At 38.4% G+C, this 25,335-nt stretch overlaps 1 protein-coding gene across 1 annotated transcript in view; it reads left to right on the top strand.

Annotated features, from left to right (window-relative positions):
* The first annotated feature begins 381 nt into the window (after positions 1-381).
* Positions 382-25,335, top strand: part of wif1 (wnt inhibitory factor 1) — a 106,172-nt gene continuing 81,218 nt past the window's right edge. The window contains exons 1-2 of the mRNA XM_028806979.2: positions 382-689; positions 898-1,037. Coding sequence (XP_028662812.1) covers positions 548-689; positions 898-1,037 — 282 coding nt within the window. The 5' untranslated portion in view covers positions 382-547. The remainder of the gene's footprint in view (positions 690-897; positions 1,038-25,335) is intronic.

Genomic DNA, 25,335 nt, shown 5'->3' with positions numbered 1-25,335 from the left:
GTAATCACATTCAAAGTTCGGATACGACTATCGTACATGACTGTAAATATATTTTAAACGAACGTTGAGATACGCTTACATTACAACCTTAAAGAATACATACATTAGCCTATGTCTTGATCTGTGCGGTGAACAATAAATGTAATTTTATTCATGGACTTCAAAGTTTTCTTAAGACAGTGTGTGCGCGCACGCTACTACTCAGTTCAAGTTCATTTACTCGCCTTCTTTTGAATTTATCGACAACGCAAGGAAAGTCCTTTAGTGTCAAGCCGCCCTCGAGTATGCAAAGACGACTATAGCCCTCTTACAAAGCGGCGGATCGGTGCGTGCAGCGCGCTTCGGCTACTCGAAGTCGCCCCCTTGAGGCACACGTTGTACACCCCCTTTATAGCGGGGCTGGCCGGACAGCGGCGTCTCACTTCAGCTTTTGCTCCTTGACAGCTGGAGACCCCTGCGGTGAGCGGCACGCACTGAGCAAACGGCACTGAGCACGGGGGGAAAGAAAGTTACAAAAAGGCGTATTAGAATAGACTGAGACTCGAGTATGGCCACCAGCACGGCTACCTACGCTTCGCTGCGCTCCTACGCTCTTCTACACGTGCTGCCGTTCCTGTTGGCGAGCGCTGCGCAGCGAGAGGGGACTTTCTACTTGTGGATCGATGCGCATCAAGCCAGGACACTGATAGGTAACAGCAACCACCGGCACTGTCACGTTTCTTATTGAAGCTTAAGTGTTTTCATTCCCCAAAGTCTTTAATTGGGGTTCTAATAAACACAAAACTGGCAGTGATGCAAAAAGACTGCCAGGCATTGTGCAAGCTCAGTAATTAACGTACCGGTTTTATGGCCGTGATGTATTGTATTTCACCGAACTTTCTTCGCTCTCGCTTGCAGGTTTCGAGGAAGATATTTTAATTGTGTCCGAGGGAAAAATGGCTCCGTTTACTCACGATTTCAGGAAAGCGCAGCAGAGGATGCCAGCGGTTCCTGTCAATATCCAGTACATGAATTTCACATGGCAAGCCACTGGCCAGGTAGGCTCAGCTTTTCAGCACTTCATAACTGCCACTGCATATTATTATTGGCATGAACTTCTACTGAACTTTGAGAAATCTGAGAAAAAAAATCGGTTACTTTGATGATGTTTGATGTACAATGCTTTGGATTATTTTGTCACAACACTTCAAAAAAAGAATTATGCCTTTAAATGTTCTACCAGGCAACTTTTATGAGTTGAATTTATAACTTTTTTCTATGTAAGATTTTAAAATTTTGATTATAATTAGTTAGTGACAGAATATCTTAAAAGAAGCAAATAGAAATAATATTAACATTCACAAACCTACCTAATCTATGTCAAGGTCATGGTGGGAACCAGAGGCTGTCCTAGCAGCGGTAAGCACAAGGTATGAAACAGCACTAAACAGGGCAACAGTCCAACAGAGGGCTCACACACACACACACACACACACAACACACAAATTAAGAATTGACAGTTAACCTATCCTGCACCTCTTTTTGATGAAACCCCACAAAGTCAGAGGAAAAAATGCAAACTAAACATGGATCAAAACAACAATGTGATTTGAACCTAGGATTCTGGAGCTGCCAGTCGCACCACACAGTCTAATAAAGGTGTATGGTAAATGTTAGTTTATTCAGTGTAAAATAAAACATTGTGTAAAATTTAGCTGTATGTATTATTTTTCCTGTTACATAGGCATACTGAAATACAGTGCTGGTGCTACGTTATTTTGTGCCCTAGGCCCAGCTTATTAGTGTACCAACTGTTTGGTAGTTAAGACATTCGGCTGGGTCTCCCCCCCACCCACTACTTATGGTCTGTGCCCTATGCAAATACCTAATTCGCCTTAATGGTAGCACCAGTCCTGCTGATATGTATCTATATATTTATGTATGTATTACTTTAACTTCAGAAAAATGCTACTAAGTAGTGAAAAAAGTGCATTTTTAGTTTTAGAAAAGAGGGGCATTTTTCTGTAGACTTCTTTTTGAAAGTCTTATTGTAGCTCCTCTTCTGTAATTTCTGCTCTCTCTTTCTAGCTCAGGGCATGTATTAAATATCTAATCTGTAGAATGAAAACTCCCATCAGTTGCTTCCCAAACTGAAAGAGTGTACCTTTAGCACTAAGGACTACCATAGTTGTAGTGAAAAAGTCACCCATGGTTCAAGAGGCGTGTGACAAAGTCAGATCTACAGCTTAGCTGGTCCTTCTGAGGTTGCACCAATAAATATATAAGTCCTGTCCAAGTCACCATGAGGTAGATATAGTTTTCCTGGGCATTGCTTCAAAGGAGTTTGCACCCCACACGTCCACACATAGGAGCAGTAAAATAAATACATAAAACAGAAACACTGTCAGTTTACTAAACAGTCGTGTATAATGTTTTTATGGTGCAGCATTAGTGGGTGTAAAATAATTCATGAGTAATGTTTTTGAGCCAATGCAACAAGCATTTGATATGCAAAAGTAATTCACATAAAAGAACTAATCCATGCACTTAAGTTTTTATTCCTTTTTTTTTAAATCACACGTATGTACTCACTTATAGCCATCCATTTGTTTGAACCTATCCAGTTGTAGGGTTGCTAGAGTCAGTGCCATTTCTTGCAGAACTGAGCACGCTAGCAAACTGAATTGGATGCTGGTTAATATTGGCCACATTCATACACCCACTTACACTCACTTATATTAGATCAGTTTAGAGAGCCTAATCTATTTCACAGGAATATGTTTGACAAGAGTGAGGGAAAACTCACACATGGACACGATGAGACAATGAAAACTCAACATAGTCGGCAAGTGGGCGTGTAATTCGAAGTCAGGAAGCTAGATCCAGAAGGCAACTGTGTTAACCACAAAATAACTTGATATTAAGTGAGCTGTAAATAAAAGTTTTAGTGAGTTGTAAGAACATCACAGAATTTAGTATACTTTTAGAGCCTTATTTATGAATGAACATTATTTCTGCCTAAATGGTACAGAAAATTAGGATTAATTTTATTTGTATATTTTTTTAAACTTTGGAGTCTTTTAAAACCAAAAAAATGTTATTTTGGGATTCTGTTATAAATTAAAATTTATAACAGAATACCAAAAACTATTGGTACAATTGTTTTCATACATACTGACATAAAAGTATTGAAATATAATGCATTAAGATGTATCAACATCAGTAACTAGTGAGTGGATAGTTTATTTTTTATGTAAGTTTTCAGCATTATTGTTACTGGTTCTTCTTTCTTTCTCTATTACTGGATTTTCCACCCTGTCCAGTATTCAGAAAACTGGGAAATTCTGGGCAGATGTTAAATTTGTGATATAAGTGAATCAGAATGTTTAGATAGATAGTACTTTATATGTCTCAAGGAGAAATTAGCTTTTAACAGAATCTCAATAAATATTACAACAACAGCAACCCTTTTAGATATACACCAGGATTACTAAATGAGCAGAGAGCAGAGACAGTGAGACATTATGCAGGTATATTACTGCTGGTATACAGGAGCCTGAGTAGCGTTTCTTGACACACTTCTGCTGAATAATTTGTTGTCTAAAAGTACTCAATACCAGTGTGTCAGAGAGAGAAAGTTTATCATTGCTTATAATAGCACTCAGGTTTGTTTCCATTCTCTCCTCTACCACTTCCAGAGGGTCGAGAGTATGCCTCATGACTGAGCCTGCCTTCTTAATCAGCTTATTGATTCAGTGGTCCTCTCCTGAAGTGACGTTACCCAGCACACCACAGTATAGAAAATTACACTGGTCATCACAGAGCTATAGAAAACATAAAGAATATAATTAACCACATTAAAGGAAGAAATCTTCTCAGATAAAAAAGACATCTCTGCCCTTTCTTATATAGATGTGATATACAGAGTATGTTTAATTGGAGTCTGTCCAGGTTTAACAGTAAAAATGAATATCACTTAAAAGTTAGCAGTTGTATATTCTATTACATAAGTTCATAAGAAGTCTCAAAGCAAAGAAGAGCTCACTGAGTCACAAAAATCATTCATATTTTTTAAAGATTTTGGTTCAACAATATGGCTTAGTAATATGTTCCTCATTGCTGTGACTCTTTCTATGAAGAAGTGCTTCCTGTCTTCTTTCTTACGAAAATGCACTTCTGTTAATTTACACCAGTGAACCGAACTATATGATTTATTGTTTATTTGAAAGAACTCTTATCAATCTATTTTATTAATGGATTTGAGATTGAAACAGAGTGGCATAACATACAATATATGGGGGCCTTTCCCCAGTACATTTTGAAATAGCATATTTTATCCCTCATATTTTTCAAGTGGCATTAAATAAATAAATCAAAAAAAGGACAAAAACAGGATATATGTTTCAAAATAGTCAGAGAACTGCAAAGTCAATAACAGAATGTAAAAAAAAAGAATCAAAATAACTTTGATTCCATCTGGGAAAAACAATTTAAAGCAAGTATTTCTGATGTGTTGAAATTAATTTTATTCTTTAAGGCTGGCAGAGTGGCACAGCACACTGCATCAAGCCTCTGATTGACTTGCAGGGCACTGATTTCCTCTTATTGTCCAAAGTGTAGTTGTTAGATTTATTTGCAAATGTAAACTGGTCTAATGCAATTGAATGTTGGTTATGTAGTAAACATGCAATGAACTTTCATCACTTTCCGGATTGGTTCTTGCATTTCTGCTTGAAAACCAGTACTGGATAAAGAGGCATCAGAAAATGAATAGGTGAAAATATTTGTCATTGTTTAGTTTGAGTTTTTTTTAATTATTTAGGAAATCAAGTATATGTTTGAAGTATATGATTGAATTTGTGTAAACTAGTATTTCTTTAGCCTTTTGTATATATACTTTTTCAGTATATTAAATTAGAAATCTATATCGACCCTGTTTGAATGAGTCTTGACATGTGTGTCACTGTACCGAACAGTCAATTAGAGTCTGGTGTGTCGTTGACTTCTTCATTATGCCTAATTACACTGTATTATAACAAACCATCCTGCTAGGCTCTACTGAATAAGTGAGCTTGAAATCCTTGTTGCTTTTAGCCATACAATATTTGTAATTATATAGAGAACTAAACTGATTAATTAAAAAAATTGATTGAAACTGAAACAGGCAATTTACATAAATGATCATGAGGCTATACATTGTGTTTAATTGTAAGATTAGATATAAAAGATGATTTTAGAGAATGTTTTAAAAACTTTCTCAATCAGCCTGGTAGCACTTTAATATTGGCCACAATATTTTGTTTCTACTGTCTTTTTCTTTTTTTGTGTTGTAATATTATAAGCCAGCATGCGAAAAATCAGGACTATCAATCTTGATAGCTAATATGTACACACCCCTGACTTTATGTGCTATTTAGAGAAACATTTTGTAAATTGACAACGCTTTTGCATTTGTTTTACTATCATTTTGAATTGATTTACACACATGGACATCATAAAATTAATGTGCCACAGAATATGTCACACATCAGTTGTTTATAAGTTGTACATCAATTAGAAACATAATCACACAGCCCATCCAAGACAGCACAGTACTTCCATAATGGTAAAATTAATGAGCAATCAAAACAAAAATAGAAAATCCTAATCAGGCACAAATTAATTTTCAATAATATATTATTTGGAAGTATTATAATCAAGTACCATGCACATGTAATTTCAACTTTCAATTCAATTCAGTTTAAAACAATTTATTGTTATATAGTGTTTTCCACCAGACTCATGGCTCTGTATATGTTTAAGTACTGTATGTATACACTGCAAATGCTGCCATTTTGTGGTTTGGTTGTCACAATGCAATGTCTAGTTGGCTTCAAAGGTCACGTGTAACAATATCATTAGCCACATATTAGCTTCTGTATCATCAGTGATTGTGGATTCAAACAAAGCTACTGTAAGTTTGTTTGTGATTAAAGTGTGTGTGTTTTTTGTAAATTATTGCTGATCTATTTAAGACTACAAATTTGGGATATTATTTTGGTTTTGGCAAAGGAGGTTTCAACCTCCCAGTTTTCATTTTTCTTCATTTAAAGACTTAAGTATTTCTCCTGGTCATTACATAATTCAGACTGCTCAGTCAGTTAGCACCTGCAGCAAACATTGTAGCATAGTCAAAACCACCTTGTCAACAAACACCATGCACAAAAAAGAAATAATTTTTTCATGATCAGATGTTTATTAGACACATATACTTAAAATCTTGTAAAGTTTGTAATTTCTAGTTGTAGTTACGGTCCCTGCTGAACACCCTGGCAGTAAAGCATAGCAGTAATGAATTCTGCTTGAATCAAATGAATTAACTAGCTTTCTGAATCCTGCATAATAAAAATAACACCTTAATTCTAATTTATTTTAACCTGGACAAAGCAGAACTTAGTGTGAAAACGTGACATCTAAAGATTAGATCTGTCATGAAGTTAAGCACGTAATCCCAAAAACACTTCCAAAAATGACCACCATGGGGGATTTACCATTAAACCTTGGCTAGTAATAAGAGCAAACACAGGATCCTAATAAAACAAAATTACAAAATACCCTGTTACACTATAAATCTCAGAAGAGCACATAAGGCATAAAGAAGTTTCCAGCAACACAAGGCATTCCAAGCAAAGAAAGACCCAATTCAGAAACCAAGGCGTAGTCAAAAAATAGAGCCCAAGTTCAAAATATCCAAAAAAATACAAGCGCAGGAAAAATCACAGTAGCTCAACAAACACTTGTAAGCATATCTAAAGTGAACCGCCAGGAACTGTGAAACTGGATTTATATGACCGAATGCAGTTCCTGGCTCTTGGGGGATCACCCAGAAACACATAAAACATAACATAGGCAGCTTTAGTACATAGACAGAAATAAAGAATAATGAACATCCATCCATCCATTTTCCAACCCGCTGAATCCGAACACAGGGTCACGGGGGTCTGCTGGAGCCAATCCCAGCCAACACAGGGCACAAGGCAGGAAACAATCCTGGGCAGGGTGCCAACCCACCGCAGGACACACACAAACACACCCAGACACCAAGCACACACTAGGGCCAATTTAGAATCGCCAATCCACCTAACCTGCATGTCTTTGGACTGTGGGAGGAAACCGGAGCGCCCGGAGGAAACCCACGCAGACACGGGGAGAACATGCAAGCTCCACGCAGGGAGGACCCGGGAAGCGAACCCAGGTCCCCAGATCACCCAACTGCGAGGCAGCAGCGCTACCCACTGAGCCACTGTGCTGCCCAATAATGAACATATGAACATAAATAAAAGATTCAAGAAGGAACAAAAGATACATAAAATATGAATTAGACCCCCAGTCAGGAGAGGATCCCTGGCTGAGATATGATAAAATCAGTGTAGTTATAGTACATCCTAAATTTCAAATGAATTCTGAGACTAAAGTTCAGTCCTCCTCATTAAGAAAACATAAATGTTACTCAGTAGAACCATTATTATTCAAGTTTATTGACCAATACATCTGTATGTAATCAGCAGATTAATGAAAATGAATATATTTCCAAATTATGTCTCTTATTTGGAGGCAAGACGCAATTGTCCAAGCCCTGAATACTGAAGGACACAATATCTGACTTCAGTTAGGAATGACAATGCATTATCATCAGACATCTACAAATATTAAGAATAGTTTAAGAAACAGAAAGTAAACTACTTAAAGTAATGTGCCCTCTTTATTTATGCTTACTGTATTACAGAAAACCATTTGTATGTGTCAAAGAAAAAAATGGCATTTTAATTACAGGTATTTAGTTAAGTAGTTCTGATTGGCAGAATTAGCCAAAGCATTTTTTGCAGTGAATGTGCTGTGTTTGCTGCCTTGCTGCCTGGAAATGTGCTGTGCAGAGTGCTTAGGTGAACATTCTTTCTCAGTACCCATGATGCTTTGCAAGGCCAGCCTGACATCACAGAACTGTAGCAGCCATTCACAGAACTTTAAAGAATGCCTACTGTAAGATTGTTGCTGATTTTCTTCTGCATGAAGGCAAGACCTGGTCAGTACTCGAGGTGGATTTCCATCCCACATGTGCTTAAAAACAAAAACAATCTTTGCAGTATTTTCAACTGAGGGGTACATTAGCTGTCCATGTGGAATACCACCACCTAATTTGTAATTCTCATTCCTGTGCTCTGCCACCACATGGCTAATATCCATGCATAATTTGCCATGTGCCTAGCTGCATCTTAAAACAAGCCTTAAAGGAGCACATCTCTCATTAGTTAACAGGAGACTCAGTGAAATAATAATAATGAAAGATTTCTTACTATATACAAGGCGTTACTTTCTTCTTCATTGAAGACAAAAGTGTAAAGCATCTGCAAAGATGCATAGGTGCAGTTGTGCTTGTGTACCCCAAGATTAGAACTCTGTGAGCGCAAAGATCTATATTTTATTTACTTATTGCTAGTTTGTGGCAATTTTTTTCTGTTTTGTTTGTGGTATTGGTTTCTATTTTGTTTGTGGTATTGGTTCTATTTGTGTCTTTTGTTGTTTTTGTGGTTAACAGAAATGCTTCAAAGCTCAGACCACATTTTTGACCACAATAATCAGTTCAGCATAGTTAGCAGATGCTTCCACTGTTCAGTTCCTCCTTCCCTATTAACTTCAATGCATTTTGTGGAGTTTGGCGAACACACAGCTAAGCAAACTCTGCTGGGTTCGCTCATCACTAATCATGAGACGCTCATTTTATTTGTATAAAATCTATTTAAATTTTTTTTCTTGGAAGTGTTTATTTAAATCTATATCATTTTTGAACTCACCTCCTTTTATATGCGTGTATTCATTTTTAGAATGTGGAGGTTTGTGATCCAAATTAACTAGTAAACCATAAGAAGAAAATTTGTACTTCTCCCACATCTCATGTAGCTATATGCTTGTTGTGATACTAAATGTATTTCCTTATGATTTTCAACGTTTATTATACAATTTCAATGTAAATAACATGAAACCTGAGAAGCTTTTTTATTAGAACTCTCAGAGTATCAATTTTACTGCATGAACAAATGCATTAATATTGCAAATGTCTTGAGTTTTCTTGTGTTAGTTTTTCAAATTCTGTTAACTGTTTTGATCCAAGAAAAAGTCAGTTTGAGTTAAACAATAATAATATTTGTTCATTATTTGTGTATTATTTCTTCACAAACATATTTATTTGCTGAAAAGTTATTATTTTAAACATTGTTAAATCATGTCAATTACATATGCTTATGAAATGTTTGGTTAAGAGATGTGATCATTTTTAAATTCTGTTTTTTATAGATTTTATTCTCAGTTTTTACTGTGTTGTTACTTTGCAGAAATACTTGTCTATGAACATTTGTATGTCTAATTGAGTCTTTCTTAATGAACATTAATACAGTTTGTTATCATATGTTTAACATATGTGTATAACAATAGTGTGAAAGCATTAATTGCATATTTTTTATGAACAATTTCTAAATTTATATTGACTAAAGGCAGTAGCCAATTTGATACCAACTTTCCTCTGCATTTCATTTTTTGTAGCATCAAATAGAGGTAATGCACCATTTTGTGACCTTTGCACTTAAAAACTGAAGTCTTTATGTGAATATGTTTGTAATGTGAGGGCAGGGTTTATTGACACTGGCTCCCCTGAAAATGGAGAACCCTAAAGCTGTTCATATTTTGATTCTTCACCCTTGTGGTATTTTACATCTTGGTGTTGTAAACATTCTGTTGGGGATCAAAGTCTAATGTTGTAAAGATCACTCTATTTAATGCAAAAGCATATGTCAGCCATATGGCTGTGCCTGTGGACAGAAAATAACAATGGCACATCTTTCAAATCACCTTGTCACAAATGTTTGCAAAGCTGGGCAAAGCTTTGCAATAAAAACAGTTGAACTGAGGAACACCTGATTTATTAGAATAGTGTTTAATTTAGAAAGTTGCCCATTTAGGGCTATCTGGTTTTTGATTCTTTTCCCTTTCTACACATGTGTTATTAATGTATGTACTGTAAAAATGTTCTTGCTTTCATGAAGTTGGAGATTTAATTTGAATTATCATCATGAAATAGATCAAAGGTATGGAAGTTTTGATGTAAATATACTTTGTTGTAAAACCGCATGTATAAAGTATCATTTTGAGTTAATTTATTTTATATGTTGAATGCTGTCTGATAATAATTTTGCGTCCATAATCCTTTATTTGCATGTGTTGCTTTTGAATCACATGTTTAGTTTTCATTTTAACAGTTCAGTGTTTGTTCAGTAGGAGGACGTTGTCAGTTGTAGTTCTTTAGCAAAGAAACTGAGCAAACTAATATTTGCCACATCTGAGTATGCACATTTGTGTTTAGAAGTCCAAGTTCCAAGTCAAATTTTCCACTATACCATTATGTCTCATATACTGTATGTAGTAAATACTGAATTATTTTGCACTTTTTAACATTTATAGCTTTTTTAACTGAAGTCCAGATTATAGAACTATGTTTTTTCTTTTATTATTGCAAAATATGTGATTTCTTAGTGATAAGTACTGAAGATTTATTGATTTATAAATCAAAAAATATACATTTTCTGAAACATGTTGCTGTATTTTCATTCACCCTCAGTGATGATATAATCATACCTTCATCTTGTGAAAAAAATGTCATTTTTGATTCCTCCCTTTGTTGTTCAACCCACATACAGTAAATCACACTGAAGTTCCTTACTTCTACCTCCTTAACATACCCTGCATCCACTTGTTTCCGTCATATCTTGTACTTTAAGTGTCTATTAGCCCATGTCCCTTCTAATCTATTTCAGGTAAAGGTGGTTCAAAACTCTGATGCAAGAGTCCTCACTCAGATCTGTACTAGTGAGCACATAACTTCTTTCACATATTTTAAGTGGCCTTGCGCTTCGACTTGCAGCACCAGAGTCTTGTTTGCCTGCTTCAGTCTACTGATGCTGATCACCTTGTTGTGCTCCAAACTAACTAGTACTGTATGAGTGACAGGGCTTTCAGTTCTATTGCACTCAGCCTTTGGAATGGTCTTCCTAAAGTAATTCAATCAGCTGACTCAATTCCCTCTTTTACAAGGAAACTTAAAACACAATTGCTCAGGAAGGCATTTACTTTACACTGACATTAGGGTGGGCGGCACAGTGTCGCAATGGTAGCACTGTAGCCTCGCAGTTAGGAGACCCAGGTTTGCTTCCTGCGTCCTTCCTGCGTGGAGTTTGCATGTTCTCCCCGTGTCTGCGTGGGTTTCCTCCGGGTGCTCTGGTTTCCTCCCACAGTCCAAAGACATGCAGGTTAGGTGCATTGGCAATCCTAAATTGTCCCTAGCATGTGCTTGGGCTGGCACCCTGCCCGGGGTTTGTTCCTGCCTTGCGCCCTGTGTTGGCTGGGATTGGCTCCAGCAGACCCCCGTGACCCTGTGTTAGGATATAGTTGGTTGGACAATGACTGACTGCTTGACTGACATTAGGGTCCATGAGATGATCAGTATGTAATGGTTTCACTTTTGCTGCTCTTTGGGCCTCATCCATTACTCTTTTTATTTTCCACCTCTCAGTATTTATGTTTGTGTACCAGTACAGGTAAACAAATTATTAACTTACTTTCTTGTATTGATATGTTCAGGAAGGAGAGCTCCTCTTGAATTAGTGACTGCTACTCCAGAGAAGATGGCTTTCAAGTCCAAACATGACCTTGTCATGTTGGTTGATCCTAATCAGTCATCCTTAACAATGATAAAGCTCAAAAAACATTGTCAATGAAGAAAAAAATCATGCAAGAAGAATTTTTAAACACGGTCATCCAAATAATTTTTTTTGATTTAAGAACTGATTTTAATGCTTTGAATGCCAAGCAAAATCAATTTTCTAAATCTTTTGACCTTTTTCTGGGCAGACTGGAATAATGTGATTCAGGTACATTCAGGTACATCCTTTTTCTACTCCAAAATAGCAGCTTTGTGGTTTAAATTAACAGAACAAGATGACAGAGCCAGAACAGACAATTTTATAATTCTGGGTATTCCTTCAAGTGCTGTGAAGGGTAATATGCTGCAATACCTTTAATTGAATTAGTCACTTTGATTACTGTATCTTCCCAGTTTCAAGTCTGAGGTCATGAGGGCCAATTGTATTTACAACAAGAAGAATAATGCAGTCAATCCAATTGACTATAAAGTTTTTAGGGTACTTTGACTGGCAGAATGTCCTGCAAGAAGCAAGGAAGGCAAAGTCCATTACTGTCAGAGGTTTCATGATCCTTTTCTTCCTTCATCATACTGCACAGACAGCACAGGCATGCAAGTGATATCCCTAGTCCTGAAGAAGTTCAAGGATGCTGGCATTAAAGCCTTTCTTTTGTATCCTGCCAAACTCAACTTAACACATGCAAGCTCACAGATCCCAATCTAGCTATGGAGGCACTAAATGCCTCATCTTGAGTGGTACATAGTCTATTTGACTATCTTATGTACTCTCAATCATTATTTGTTAATAGCGCTACTGCAGCTGATTTTTGATTACAATGGTTTTGCAATGCTTCTTTACAGGTTCATATATACTATAAAAAACTAAGTATAGGGGGCTCTTTCTGTAAATTTTATAGTTATGCTAGCATAGCATGACAGGTAGTCTGGAGTGAGAGGGTCATTGGTGTGGGTTTCATCATCCTGCCAGGAGCTTTTTTTATATTGTTTATTAGGTTTCCATTAGGTTATGGAGGATGTACATTCAGAGATGTTTGGATATTCACTTTATTTTGTTTGCGCTGTTCTGCATCATTGTATTGTTAAAAGTTTGTTTATTGATTTTTCTGTTCTTTCCTATAACTTTCTCTTGTCTATAGAATAATGGCTAATCTTAATATTCTGTTGTGGAATGTTAGGTCACCATCAACCCCAGAGATGAGATGTTAGCAGTTTTCTACATTGGCATAAAGTGAACATAGTTTTTTTTTTTTGTACAAAAAAGTGCTGCATCAAAGAATTTCCTTGTTGCTGTCTCCTCTTCTGCATCCACCCATGAAAGTGTTGTTATGATTTTAGTTAGCTGATCATTACAATTTAAGATTCTTTTATCCAGGGGTGATGTTTAAAGGATGGCTCTGTTATGTTTTTGTTGAGTTGGGTGGTGAGAAATTTGCTTGCTGCTTAATTTACACACCTACACCATACAGAAGCAATTTATTCTCTGACATTGCAAGAAACATTCGATCATTTGTTGGTTTTGAGCCTATTGTTGGTATTGATGCAAATTCGTTCATTGACTTACTTTTAGATACCGCTCATCCCCTAACAAATCTGCATATTCCACCCTCATCTCCCACTGTTCCAATTTGTTTCTGATTTGACATTAGTTGATTAACACCTTAACCCATCTATGAAGAATATTTTTTTCTTTTCCATGCATCACCAGTCTTCCTCCAGAATTATATCTTTATCTCCAAAGCGCTATCTTGCTACAATGCTAATGTATCCGCACTTTTTCCCTCATTATCTGATCACAGATTTTCAACATTAAATTTTCACCTGATACTTTTGGGATCCACACTTGAGCATTGGCAATTTAACACTTCCTTGCTACAAAGCACTGAATTCATTGACCTGCTGTCCAAGAAACTAAGTGATTTTAATGAGGCAAATGAAAATACAGTAAGCAATCATTTTGTGGGTGGCTATTAAAATCTTTATAACAGAGTTTTCTATAGCTTTCACTGCTGATTGTGTCCATAAAGCTCTGCTTTCACTTCTGATTGTGTCCGTGCTAGTCTGCTTTTGGTGTTCATACACTTAGCAGTCTTTTTCGGGAGTCAGAATTCTTTTCATTCCATGATTTTTCCTCTAAATTTTAAGTGTCTTTCTCTACTTTGTTTTCTATAACTAAGGTTGGTCATCAGAACATGCAGCATTTTTCTGTCCTCCCTTGTCTTATCTCACCTTTTTACAATTTTGCTTGTTCAGCCTGTTTTTTATTCAAACTGGTCTCAGTGCCATATGCACAGCTCTGTGATGCAGGCAAAAAGCCTTATATTTCAGTCAAGTGGGATTCAGATCTGGACACTTCATCCATCAAATATTGCTTTAAAATTTCTACTAACAAAGTTATTCAGTTTAAAATTGTTCATGGGATTTATGAGACTACCTTAAAATAATGTTAATGGGTTAAGTCTCTGACTGACTTTTATGCCCTTTTTCATATGTTTTAGTCCTGCCCACCTGCCATATTTTTGTGGTTCTCTATTTTCACCTCATTTTGGATAATTTTACTTCTTGTTCTCCATGGCTTTTTTCATTTTTTATTGTACTCCTTTGCACCCATTAATAAGAAATTGATTTCTGTTTATTCTTTAACTGCTAACAGCCACTTAGTATCTCATTGGAAAATCCAAAGCCACTGATTAATAAATGCCTGGAGGAATTTATTTTATGACTTAATTCCTTTAGAACTTTTCAGTGCTCGTATTCATTTCTCTTCTCTATCCACTATATTATCTTTAAAAAAGGAATTACATGCATTAAATGGTTTATTTCACTCTAATTGGGATGTTTAAGACATGCTTCTAGCACAACATTTCTTTTTTTGCTATCTTCAAATGGGGTACAAATGGGGTGGGAACTTTATCTTTGTTACACCTATATCATTTGGTTGTTCACTATTTATTTTCCTTAAAAATTAGTAAAAAAAAAAGAAAGCCTTTACAAAAAAAAACACACTGTCAACCTTACCCTTTCTTTCAGGTCACCCTCTATATCCAGGTACTTACGATGTTTTTTGTTCATGGGATTGTAGCATTTTGTGTTTTGTTCCTGTTAATTGTTTGTTATTCTAATTCAGAACTTTATTTTTAAGTATTAGTCTTATATTTAGTGTTTAATGTTTGATATTATTGGGTATCTAGTTTAATGTATTTAATCTTTGAGCTTTATTTAATTCATTGAGAGAATAAGCTTTCCATTTATTTCAAAACTAGAGTTAACCTGATAAGAAGTTCTTGCTGTGACAATCTCTTCAGTATCACGATGCAGGTTTCACCCAACATTATGAAAAATACAGCAAGAGAAGACAAATCAAAATACAATGCAGGAAAGTATCTAGTAGTGGTTGTGCCACTTGGGATGTCATTCAAAAAAGGAAATAAAATTACAAATTAATCTGCAACAAATATTAAAAAATCAAATAAAAAGTAAATTCTACATGTAGTGTTACCTTATCTCTTTGATCAATGCAACCTGCATTTGTCTTGTTGTAGTGTGATCCTGTGGCATTGTGGTATGTAGAATGAAGTTCTGTTTGCTGTAATCTGTTGCTTATGCACTGTCAGGCATATTTATTGTGCATTGTTGCTCAAATGAAAATCCAACCCCCTATTAAATTTGACCGTCCATGCTACCTAGTCAAGTTATGTACATATTGTTTTATATGGTATATTGTAGTTTTCACACTCACCAGTTGATGGAAAGTCAGTGTCAAAAGAATCCTATTTGCAGCATGTTTTATTTTATTAATTACTTTAACAATATTACTTCAAATTCTGATAGTTTTCTTCACACTTTCGATTAATAAGGTTTATAAGTAGGATACTCTCTTGTGTGTGAGTGTGAGTAGGCAAACTCAGCATTTAAATTACACCTCTTAACATTTTAGTATTTAAGTATTTAGTAACATTTTAGATTAGATAGTATCTTCTAGTTTTTCTTAACAAATCTGAATGTCAACCTCTAGGCATTGACTGGATGAAGTGGACTAGCACATAGTCACCGAAACCTGTTTCATTCTCTTGTATAAAATACGGTATGCGTTGAGTACCAGATATTGTTTAACATACTGTACAAGGTGAGTTATACAAATAGTATGAGGGAATGCTTCCAATAGTCCTTGAAAAAAATAAATACTTTCATTTTTAGTTTAACAAAAAAATACAAAAACTATATTATATACTGTATATTAAACAAAATCAATGTAATTAAGATGACTGTCATTCTGTATCTTAGTAAATCCTGTAAATATACTTTTCTTTGAAACTTGTTTTCAAAAAAGCAAGATATTATATTTGTCACACTTCAGCTATGTGGTGAATGTCATTGTAATGAGTGATAAATCTATCATGCATTTATTTATAGGGTGACATTCCTGACCAGCTATATATTTTACCATTAATACATCTAAGCTGCGTTTACATTTATTTGCTTAGCAGACACTTTTATCCCAAGTAACTTACAAAAGAGTTCAATCTAATCAAATAAACATTGTTCAAGGAAAGAGTTGCAAAATTGAAATTAAAGATTTCTGCGTTTACCAAGAAATCAAAAAGCTGTTTTGTAAAACATCCTCTGATAGTGTGCCTTCTGAAAGGCACTTTCTAAAATAAACATTTGATCAAATGATTGATTATGTGTCAATAAAGAGAATTATATGTTTGTGATAATTACAATGGAGTATTTATAAAATGACTTTTTTTACTAATACACATTCTATAAAGTAACATTTAAATGGACATCTGTTTGTATTGTTCACACATTTATCAGTAGGTTGACCAATAATTTTAATCTGTGTAACCACTTTTTATCATTTGATCTGTATCAACATGGTTGTGTGATGGAAATAGGTGTTGCTCATTGGGTGTGAAGCACTTATGTTACACAATTGGTAATTGGAATTTAAATAGTAAAATTAACTTATGGACCTCTCTCTAATAATAAGTCAGAGGCAAGAGAATGGTTAGTAAAATTTAAGCAGTGTTACAGCATAGAGTAAATTTAAAGATTGTCTAGAATGTTGTGCAACATTTTATTGCTTGGTGACTATCTATTACAGTTGTGGCGGACGGTCGTGACCCTTACCCAGCTAGGAGTCCCTGATTATGGCATTTGCAGGGCCCTATTTGGCAGCATTTCCGTCACACCCAGAAGTGCTGCCGGAAGATGTTTGGTAGGCACCTGGAGTCCTTCCAGGTGCCCTATAAAAAGGGGCCAGTCACCAGAAGTCATCTGCCAGAGTCGGGGGGAAAGAGGACAAAACTTGTTGTGGAGGACTGAAGGCAAAGGGACTGTGTTGGTGATTAGTGCACTGTGCTTTGCCTTGTTCTGTGGAGTTCTGAACTGTGTAAATAAAACCATGTGCTGTGTGGACTAAACCTGTATCCTGCCTGTCTGTGTTGTGGTTAGGGCGGCTGTACCCGCCCTGGCATCACACAGTGTAACATTGAAAATGAGATGTAATTATTTGTCTGCGGTGGGCTGGCAACCTGCCCGGGGTTTGTTTCCTGCCTTGTGCCCTGTGTTGGCTGGGATTGGCTCCAGCAGACCCCCATGACCCTACAGTTAGGATATAGCGGGTTGGTTAATGGATGGATGGATGTAATTATTTGTTGTACTGTATACTGTATGTAAAATATAGAATAGTCATTTAAATACATCTGTCTTATTTTGCTTTGCTTTCTTTTCATCATATTTTGTCAAATGCTATAAGAAATTAAATTAATTATCACCAACATACTTTTTATTTATAACCTCATTACTAAATTTTTAAAAAGCAATATAACAAAATAACTGCGGTGGGTTGGCACCCTGCCCAGGATTGTTTCCTGCCTTGTGCCCTGTGTTGGCTGGGATTGGCTCCAGCGGACCCCCGTGACCCTGTGTTCGGATTCAGCGGGTTGGAAAATGGATGGATGGATGGATAACAAAATAAAATATACATTATTATTCTTCTCCACTGACATCCCCAGTTGTTCCTGTGCCCTTTTCTCCATTAAATGACATATTAGCAAGCAAAGAACATCGAAGATTCAAGATAGTTTTAGGGATCGATGAAGAAAAGATAGATATATTCAATACACTTACTGGCTTCATCACTTCATAGTAAATTAGGCTGTTGTAAAAAGATAGGACAGCAATGTCAACATAATAATCTACTAACTCAACCTGCTGCCACACTCAAGCTCATATAAACAGAGAAGGTTATTGTCAAGAAGAGCAGTACAACTTTAGCCAAAACCTTTAATAATGGAATGTAGGTGACATGTAAGAGCTTTGCCTGACCCCTGTAGGAAGTGAGCTAGAACTACTTGGCCAAGGGCAGGCTCTGCTAAAGAAGTTGGTCCAGAAGAAGAAGATGAGAAAGGTGAAAGAGTAGGGTAAATTGAAGGTAAGAATAATGGAGTAATGAATAGGGAAGGAGTTGGCTAATTTGAAGGAAAGGAGGAAAGTGGAAGTGTTGCATGTGTTGGAAAATAGATGGAAGAGGAATGAGGCAAGATAATTTGGAGGAGGCTGTAAGTTGTACAGTGGAGCAAATGAGCAAATGATAGACTGTGTAGGGATATTGATCCAAAGAACTTCAGGACAGACTTGTTAGTGTGAATTAAAGAAGTGAATTGGTAATAAGTATAGGGTGGTCCAGATCTAATTATGCAATTTTCATTACGCTATAACTTAAGTTTATTACATAGAAAATCACCCGAAAAATCCCGGACCATCGAGAAGTGTGCTAACTGACAACATGAAGAATCGTCTTCGCACTGAACTGGAATCGTCCCCGCATAAATCAAAGTCATCCAGACGATCTGGATCTGCATAATTAGATCTGGACCTCCCTGTATAAAGCTGGTCATTGATGAGACTGTAGTTAAGGTCATTAGTACATATGTTCCTCAAGTGGGCTGTGAGGAGGAGGAGAAGGAGGGGTGGTACAAGAGGGAGAGAAGGTGATTTTTGTTGGTGCTCTAAATGGGCATGTGGGAAAGAGTAGAGAGATGATCGAGATGATCGTGGTGGGTGGATGAGGAGGGGTGCTGAATAATAGAGTTTACCATGGCATTTGATTTGGTTAGAGTTAGCACATTTTTTGAGAAAAAGTAAATCAGCTTGTTACTTACAGTAGTGGAGGAAGTTAATGCCAAATAGACTTTCTAATGTATTCAGAGATTAAGAACTGTAAGGTCATAAATAGAGAAAGTATGTCACTGCAGCAAAAAATGTTGGTGATGGACTATGAGGTCACAGTTTAAGCCAGAACAAGCAGTACTAAGTTAAAATGTGGTGGAAATTGAAAGATGTATGGGTTTAGGGAGAAAATTATAAATGAAGTGCATCCCTTTCAGATTGTGGAAGAATGGTGGGAGAAGAACAACAAAGTTGTATTGAGAGTAGGCGAAGAAATGTTAGGTAGGATGACAGGAAGGAGACCATCTGGGGACAAAGAAATATGGTGGTGGAAACAGAGAGGTGCAGAATGTGATATAAGCTAAGAAGGAGGGAATGAAGACATGGTCCCTATCAGGGAGAGAGAAAATAGAAGATAGTCTGTATAGAAAGACAAACAAGGATGCAAAGAGGACAATGGCAAGAACCAAGGCACAGACTTTGGTGGAGGTGTATGAAAATTAGAAACAATATCAATCAATCAATCAAATTTATTTATAAAGCACATTTAAAGACAACAGATGGTGTACCAAAGAGCTATACAAAGAGACATGTAAGGCTACTGTAAAACTACCAATTTTATAAAACAGTCAATTAAAACTATTTACTATCTATCCTCTACTTCCCAACAACATCACCCACCATAGAAATGCGGAGGAGAAAAAGTAGGTTTCTAATAGTCTTAAAAACCTCAATTGAAGGAGAAGATCTGATATGGATCAGCAGATCGTTTCAAAGTCTTGGAGCAATAACTGAAAAGGTCCTGTCACCCTTAAACTTTAGCTGTGATCTAGGTACTGCAAGAAGTAATTGAGCAGATGACCTCAAAACTCTCATTCTCAAGAGGGGATGAAGGAGATCACAGATATATTTATGGGCGACACAATGGAACAACAACAACAACAACATTTATTTATATAGCACATTTTCATACAAAAAGTAGCTCAAAGTGCTTTACATAATGAAGAGAAGAAAAATAAAAGACAAAATAAGAAATTAAAATAAGACAACATTAGTTAACATAGAAAGGAGTAAGGTCCGATGGCCAGGGTGGACAGAAAAAACAAAAAAAAACTCCAGAAGGCTGGAGAAAAAAATAAAATCTGTAGGGGTTCCAGGCCACGAGACCGCCCAGTCCCCTCTATATAAGGAAGGCCTTATATACAAACATTGAAACTTTGAAGTCAATCCAAGATCACACCAGCAGCTAATGGAGGGATGCCAATGCAGGTGAGATATTATCTCTTCTGCTAGTGCTGTCCAGAAGTCTAGCTGCTGCATTCTGTACCAACTAAAGGCGCCACATGGCAGATTTGGGCAATCCCACATATAAAGAATTTCAATAATTAAGCCAAGATGTAATAAAAGCATGAATCACTTTTGCCAAATCCTTCTTTACTACCACAGAGATTTGTTTGTCAAAGCTTAGAAATGAATAAAAGATGATACCCAGGTTCCTGACATCATTACAAATTTTTTCCCTCAACAAGCCTAAATGATTGCCAATTTCATTAGCAGAAAAAACTAAGGCCTAAGATAAGGACTTCAGTTTTATTTTCATTTAGTTTGAGGTAATTTTGCACCATCCAGAGTTTAATATCGTAAATACACTCTATCACCTTCTTTACAGATTAAACAATGTCAGGGCTAACTTTAATATACTGTAAAGCTGGGTATCATCAGCATAACAGTGGTAATTAACACTATGTTTTTGAAAAAAGAAATCCCAGAGGGAGCAACTATAAGGCAAATAAGCAGAGTAGTGTCTTGTGGTATGGCCTGAGTGAGCTGAGGTGGCTGGGAAAAGTTGTCACCTATGCTAACCGACATAGATCTATCATTTAAGTTGGGTGCAAACCATTTCGGTGCACATCTTTGAATACCAAGTTCACACTTGAGCCACTTTAATAGAACCCCATGGTCCACCGTATCAAAAGCTGTGCTAAGATCCAGCAACACCAAAATAGCACAAGAACCTGAGTCCAAGGTTAATAGAATATCATTTTTCACTTTCAACTAAACAGATTCTGTACTATGAAATATTTTAAAGCCAGAATGAAACACATTGGGTAAGTAAAATATACAAGTAATTGTACACAAACCACCTTTTCCATAATTTCGGACAGGAAAGGGAGCTTAAAAATAGGCCTGTAATTTGAGAGCACTGTAGAGTCCAGATTAGGCTTCTTCAGTAGTGGCTGAACAATTGCTTGCATGAAATTGTCATGCATTGCCCCAATTTTTAAACAGTTGTTAATTATGGCCAAAACAAGTGGACTGATGACCCTAAAAGAGTCTTTAAATAGGCATACGGGTAAAATATCAAGAGGATAACTGGAAAGTTTCAAATTCATGGCTATATTAGCTAGCTGGGAGGAGGAAACTGGTTTAAATAGTGTAAACCTGGTATGCACTGGCCTAAGGGAAGCTGGAATCCCCTCACTGTGGTCCATAGCTGGAAGAATAACGCCCGACCGAATAACTTGGATTTTATCTATAAAAAAGTTGAGAAATAACTCATTGGTCTCAGGCAAGCTTATAGGGAAACCACTGCCTGGTGGATTTAAAAAAAGTGTTTATGGTGTTACAAAGCACTCTAGCTGTTGAGGCAGCATTTGCAATTAAATTCGAAAAGAGTTTCAAGCAAGTTTTCAGAGTTTTATATGAGACCTGGAGTTTATCCTGCCTGATAGCACGAGTGGTGTCATTTAGCTAAGGCTGAACTCTGGCCTTAACTTTAAGTCTTATGATAGAGTGCCTGCCAAGAGGTCTGGAGTAGGAAATCCATTCCCGGACGGGTTTATCCATTTCCGGAATTTTGGGAATCCTGCATTTAATTCCCGGGGCTCCCGGGGATGACACAGTGCACGGGCATCTCATATGTGAACGGTTTTAGAATGACTGACTGCAATATGTTGACACAAATAAAAGACTAACCTTATCTACAAGCAGTTCATGCTGTCATATAAGTACATGTATCTTTAGTTGTGGTAATAAGAGCGTACAAAGCACAATGTCCTCACAGGTGGTACAGTGGTAGTGCCGCTGCTTTGCAGTAAGGAGACTGTGGAAGATTGTGGGTTCGCTTCCTGGTTCCTCTCTGTGGATAGTGCTTTGAGTACTGAGAAAAGCGCTATATAAATGTAATGAATTATTATTAACGTGTCCAGCGTGCGGTCGTCCATGCGAGAGCGTATCTTCGTGCAGAAGTACGCCAGCCACTGAGAAAGCACTCTCTGCCTCCACTGAAGTAGGCAGCATGATCATCAGATACTGATACACTTCTTCTAAACAACGCCCACCATTGCACTGAAACACCGCCATTTCAGCTTTTACTGATGCATCCAGTTTCTTGTCATCATTCTATGATGGCAAGTTTCTTGGCACAGATAATGCGGATGCAACAGACTGACGCATTGCAATTTCAAGTTGCTGTTCAAAGCTGTTGTCTGATGAAGTGCAAGCTGCAGCAATGGCACCACCTTAATTATTTTCAACTATAACTCTGTTATTTCTTGATTGATTTTTATACTTTTACACGCTATATATACGAGCTTGGCCGTTCCCATTTTCCTGGGAATAATAGCAGTTTCATTCCCGGGAATGAAAAATGTCCGGGAATCCAGCCCGGGAATGGATTCCCTAGTCTGGAGGTGCTTGAGAGAGAATGGGTACCAGAGAAGCACGTTGAGATTGTACAAAATATATATTAGGAAATGATGACCAAGGTTAGAAGTAGTATGAGGGGAAATAGCCAAGATCCCAGTAGAGAGGAAGTTGGAGGAATAGAGAAAAGCTTTGGAAGTTAGAGGACTGAAAGTAAATAGGAAGAAGACAGAATATATGAGGTTTAATTATGATCAGGATTTAGAAGTTAGCCTGCCCTGAGGGCCATTAAAAAGAGTGGATAAATTTAAGTACTGTATTTTCTTTGCATGAATGTGTATCAGTAGATAGAAAATACAGTATTTATTCTAATAGTCACTTAAATAATTATTAAAGACACATTTTTCATCATTGAACTTTTTTACGAGGGACATCTGCAACACCCCTTCTTGAACCGCCACCTTATCGTGGTGGAGGGGTTTGCGTGTCCCAATGATCCTAGGAGCTCTGTTGTCTGGGGCTTTATGGCCCTGGTAGTGTCACCCAAGGCAAACTGGTCCTAGGTGAGGGATGAAACAAAGAGTGGTTCAACAAAACCTCCTATGAAGAACAAAAAACTTGGACGGCGTTTTCCCTCGCCGATGACGAGCAACTGGTCACCGGGCCTGCACCTATGGGGCTCGGCCGAACACAGCCCGAAGAGGCAATGTGGGTCCCCCTTCCCATGGGCTCACCACCTATGGGAGGGGCCAAGGAGGTCGGGTGCAGTGTGAGTTGGGTGGTGGCCGAAGGCGGGGACCTTGGCAGTCCAATCCTTGGCTACAGAAGCTGACTCTTGGGACATGGAATGTCACCTCTCTGAAGGGGAAGGAGCCTGAGCTAGTGTGCAAGGTCGAGAGGTTCCAGCTAGATATAGTCGGGCTCACCTTGACACACAGCTTGGACTCTGGAACCAATCTCCTTGAGAGGGTCTCTCTACCACTTTGGAGTTGCCCCCGGTGAGAGGCGCCGAGTGGGTGTGTACATACTTATTGCCCCCCGACTTGGAGCCTGTTCATTGGGGTTTACCCTGGTGGACAAGAGGGTAGCCTCCCTCTGCCTTCGCGTGGGGGGACGGGTCCTAACTGTTGTTTGTGCGTATGTGCCAAACTGCAGTTTGTACCCACCCTTTTTGGAGTCCCTGGAGGAGGTTCTAGAGGGCCTACCTTCTGGGGACTCCCTTGTACTACTGGGAGACTACAGTGCTCACGTGGGCAATGACAGTGAGACCTGGAAGGGCTTGATTGGGAGGAATGGCCCCCCTGATCTGAACCCGAGCGGTGTTTTTTTATTGGACTTCTGTGCTCGTCACGGATTGTCCATAACGAACACCATGTTCAAGCATAAGGGTGTTCATATGTGCACTTGGCACCAGGACACCCTAGGCCTCTGTTTGATGATCAACTTTGTGGTCGTGTCGTCAACTTGCGGCCACATGTCTTGGACACTCGGGTGAAGAGAGGGGCGGAGCTGTCAACTGATCACCACCTGGTGGTGAGTTGGCTTCAATGGTGGGGGAGGATGCCGGTCAGGCCTGGTAGGCCCAAACGTGTTGTGAGGGTCTGCTGGGAATGTCTGGCAGAGTCCCCTGTCAGAAGTAGCTTCAACTCCCACCTCTGGCAGAACTTCGACCACGTCCCGAGGGAGGTGGGGGACAATGAATCCAAATGGGCCATGTTCTGTGCCTCTATTGTTGAGGTGGCTGACCGGAGCTGTGGCCGTAAAGTGGTCGGTGCCTGTCGTGGTGGCAATCCCCGAACCCGTTGGTGGACATCGGTGGCGAGGGATGCCGTCAAGCTGAAGAAGGAGTTCTATGGGACTCTTTTGTCCTGTGGGACTGTGGAGGCAGCTGATAGGTACCAACAGGCCAAGCGGAATGTGGCTTCGGTGGTTACTGAGGCAAAAACTCGGGAGTGGGAGGAGTTTGGGGAGGCCATGGAGAACGACTTTCGGACGGCTTCGAGGAGATTCTGGTCCACCTTCCGGCGTCTCAGGAGGGGGAAGCAGTGCAGTGTCAACACTGTATATGGTGGGGATGGTGCGCAGCTGACCTCGACTCGAGACGTTGTGGGTCAGTGGGGGGAGTACTTCGAAGACCTCCTCAATCCCACTAACATGCCTTCCAATGAGGAAGCAGAGCCTGAGGACTCAGAGGTGGGCTCCCCCATCTCTGGGACTGAGGTGGGACTGAGGTGGTCAAAAAACTCCTTCGTGGCAGGGCCCCAGGGGTGGATGAGATATGCCCGCAGTTCCTCAAGATTCTGGATGTTGTCGGGGGTCCTGGAGAGAAGGGTCCGTCAGATAGTCGAACCTCAGATTCAGGACGAACAGTGTGGTTTTCGTCCTGGTCACGGAACAGTGGACCAGCTCTACACCCTTAGCAGGGTCCTGGAGGTTGCATGGGAGTTTGCCCAACCAGTCTACATGTGTTTTGTGGACTTGGAAAAGGCGATCGACCGTGTCCCTCGGGGAATCCTGTGGGGGGTGCTCCGGGAGTATGGGGTACCGGACCCCCTGATAAGGGCTGTTCGGTCCCTGTACAACCGGTGTCAGAGCTTGGTCCACATTACCGGCAATAAGTCGAACCCGTTTCCAGTGAGAGTTGAACTCTGCCAGGGCTGCCCTTTGTCACCGATTCTGTTCATAACTTTTATGGACAGAATTTCTAGGCGCAGCCAGGGCGTTGAGGGGGTCCGGTTTGGTGGACTCAGGATTGGGTCACTGCTTTTTGCAGATGATGTTGTCTTGTT

This window comes from Erpetoichthys calabaricus, chromosome 1 (genome assembly GCF_900747795.2).
Source record: "Erpetoichthys calabaricus chromosome 1, fErpCal1.3, whole genome shotgun sequence".
In the NCBI taxonomy this organism is placed as follows: Eukaryota; Metazoa; Chordata; class Cladistia; order Polypteriformes; family Polypteridae; genus Erpetoichthys; species Erpetoichthys calabaricus.
This window is presented reverse-complemented; position numbering and strand designations above follow the sequence as displayed.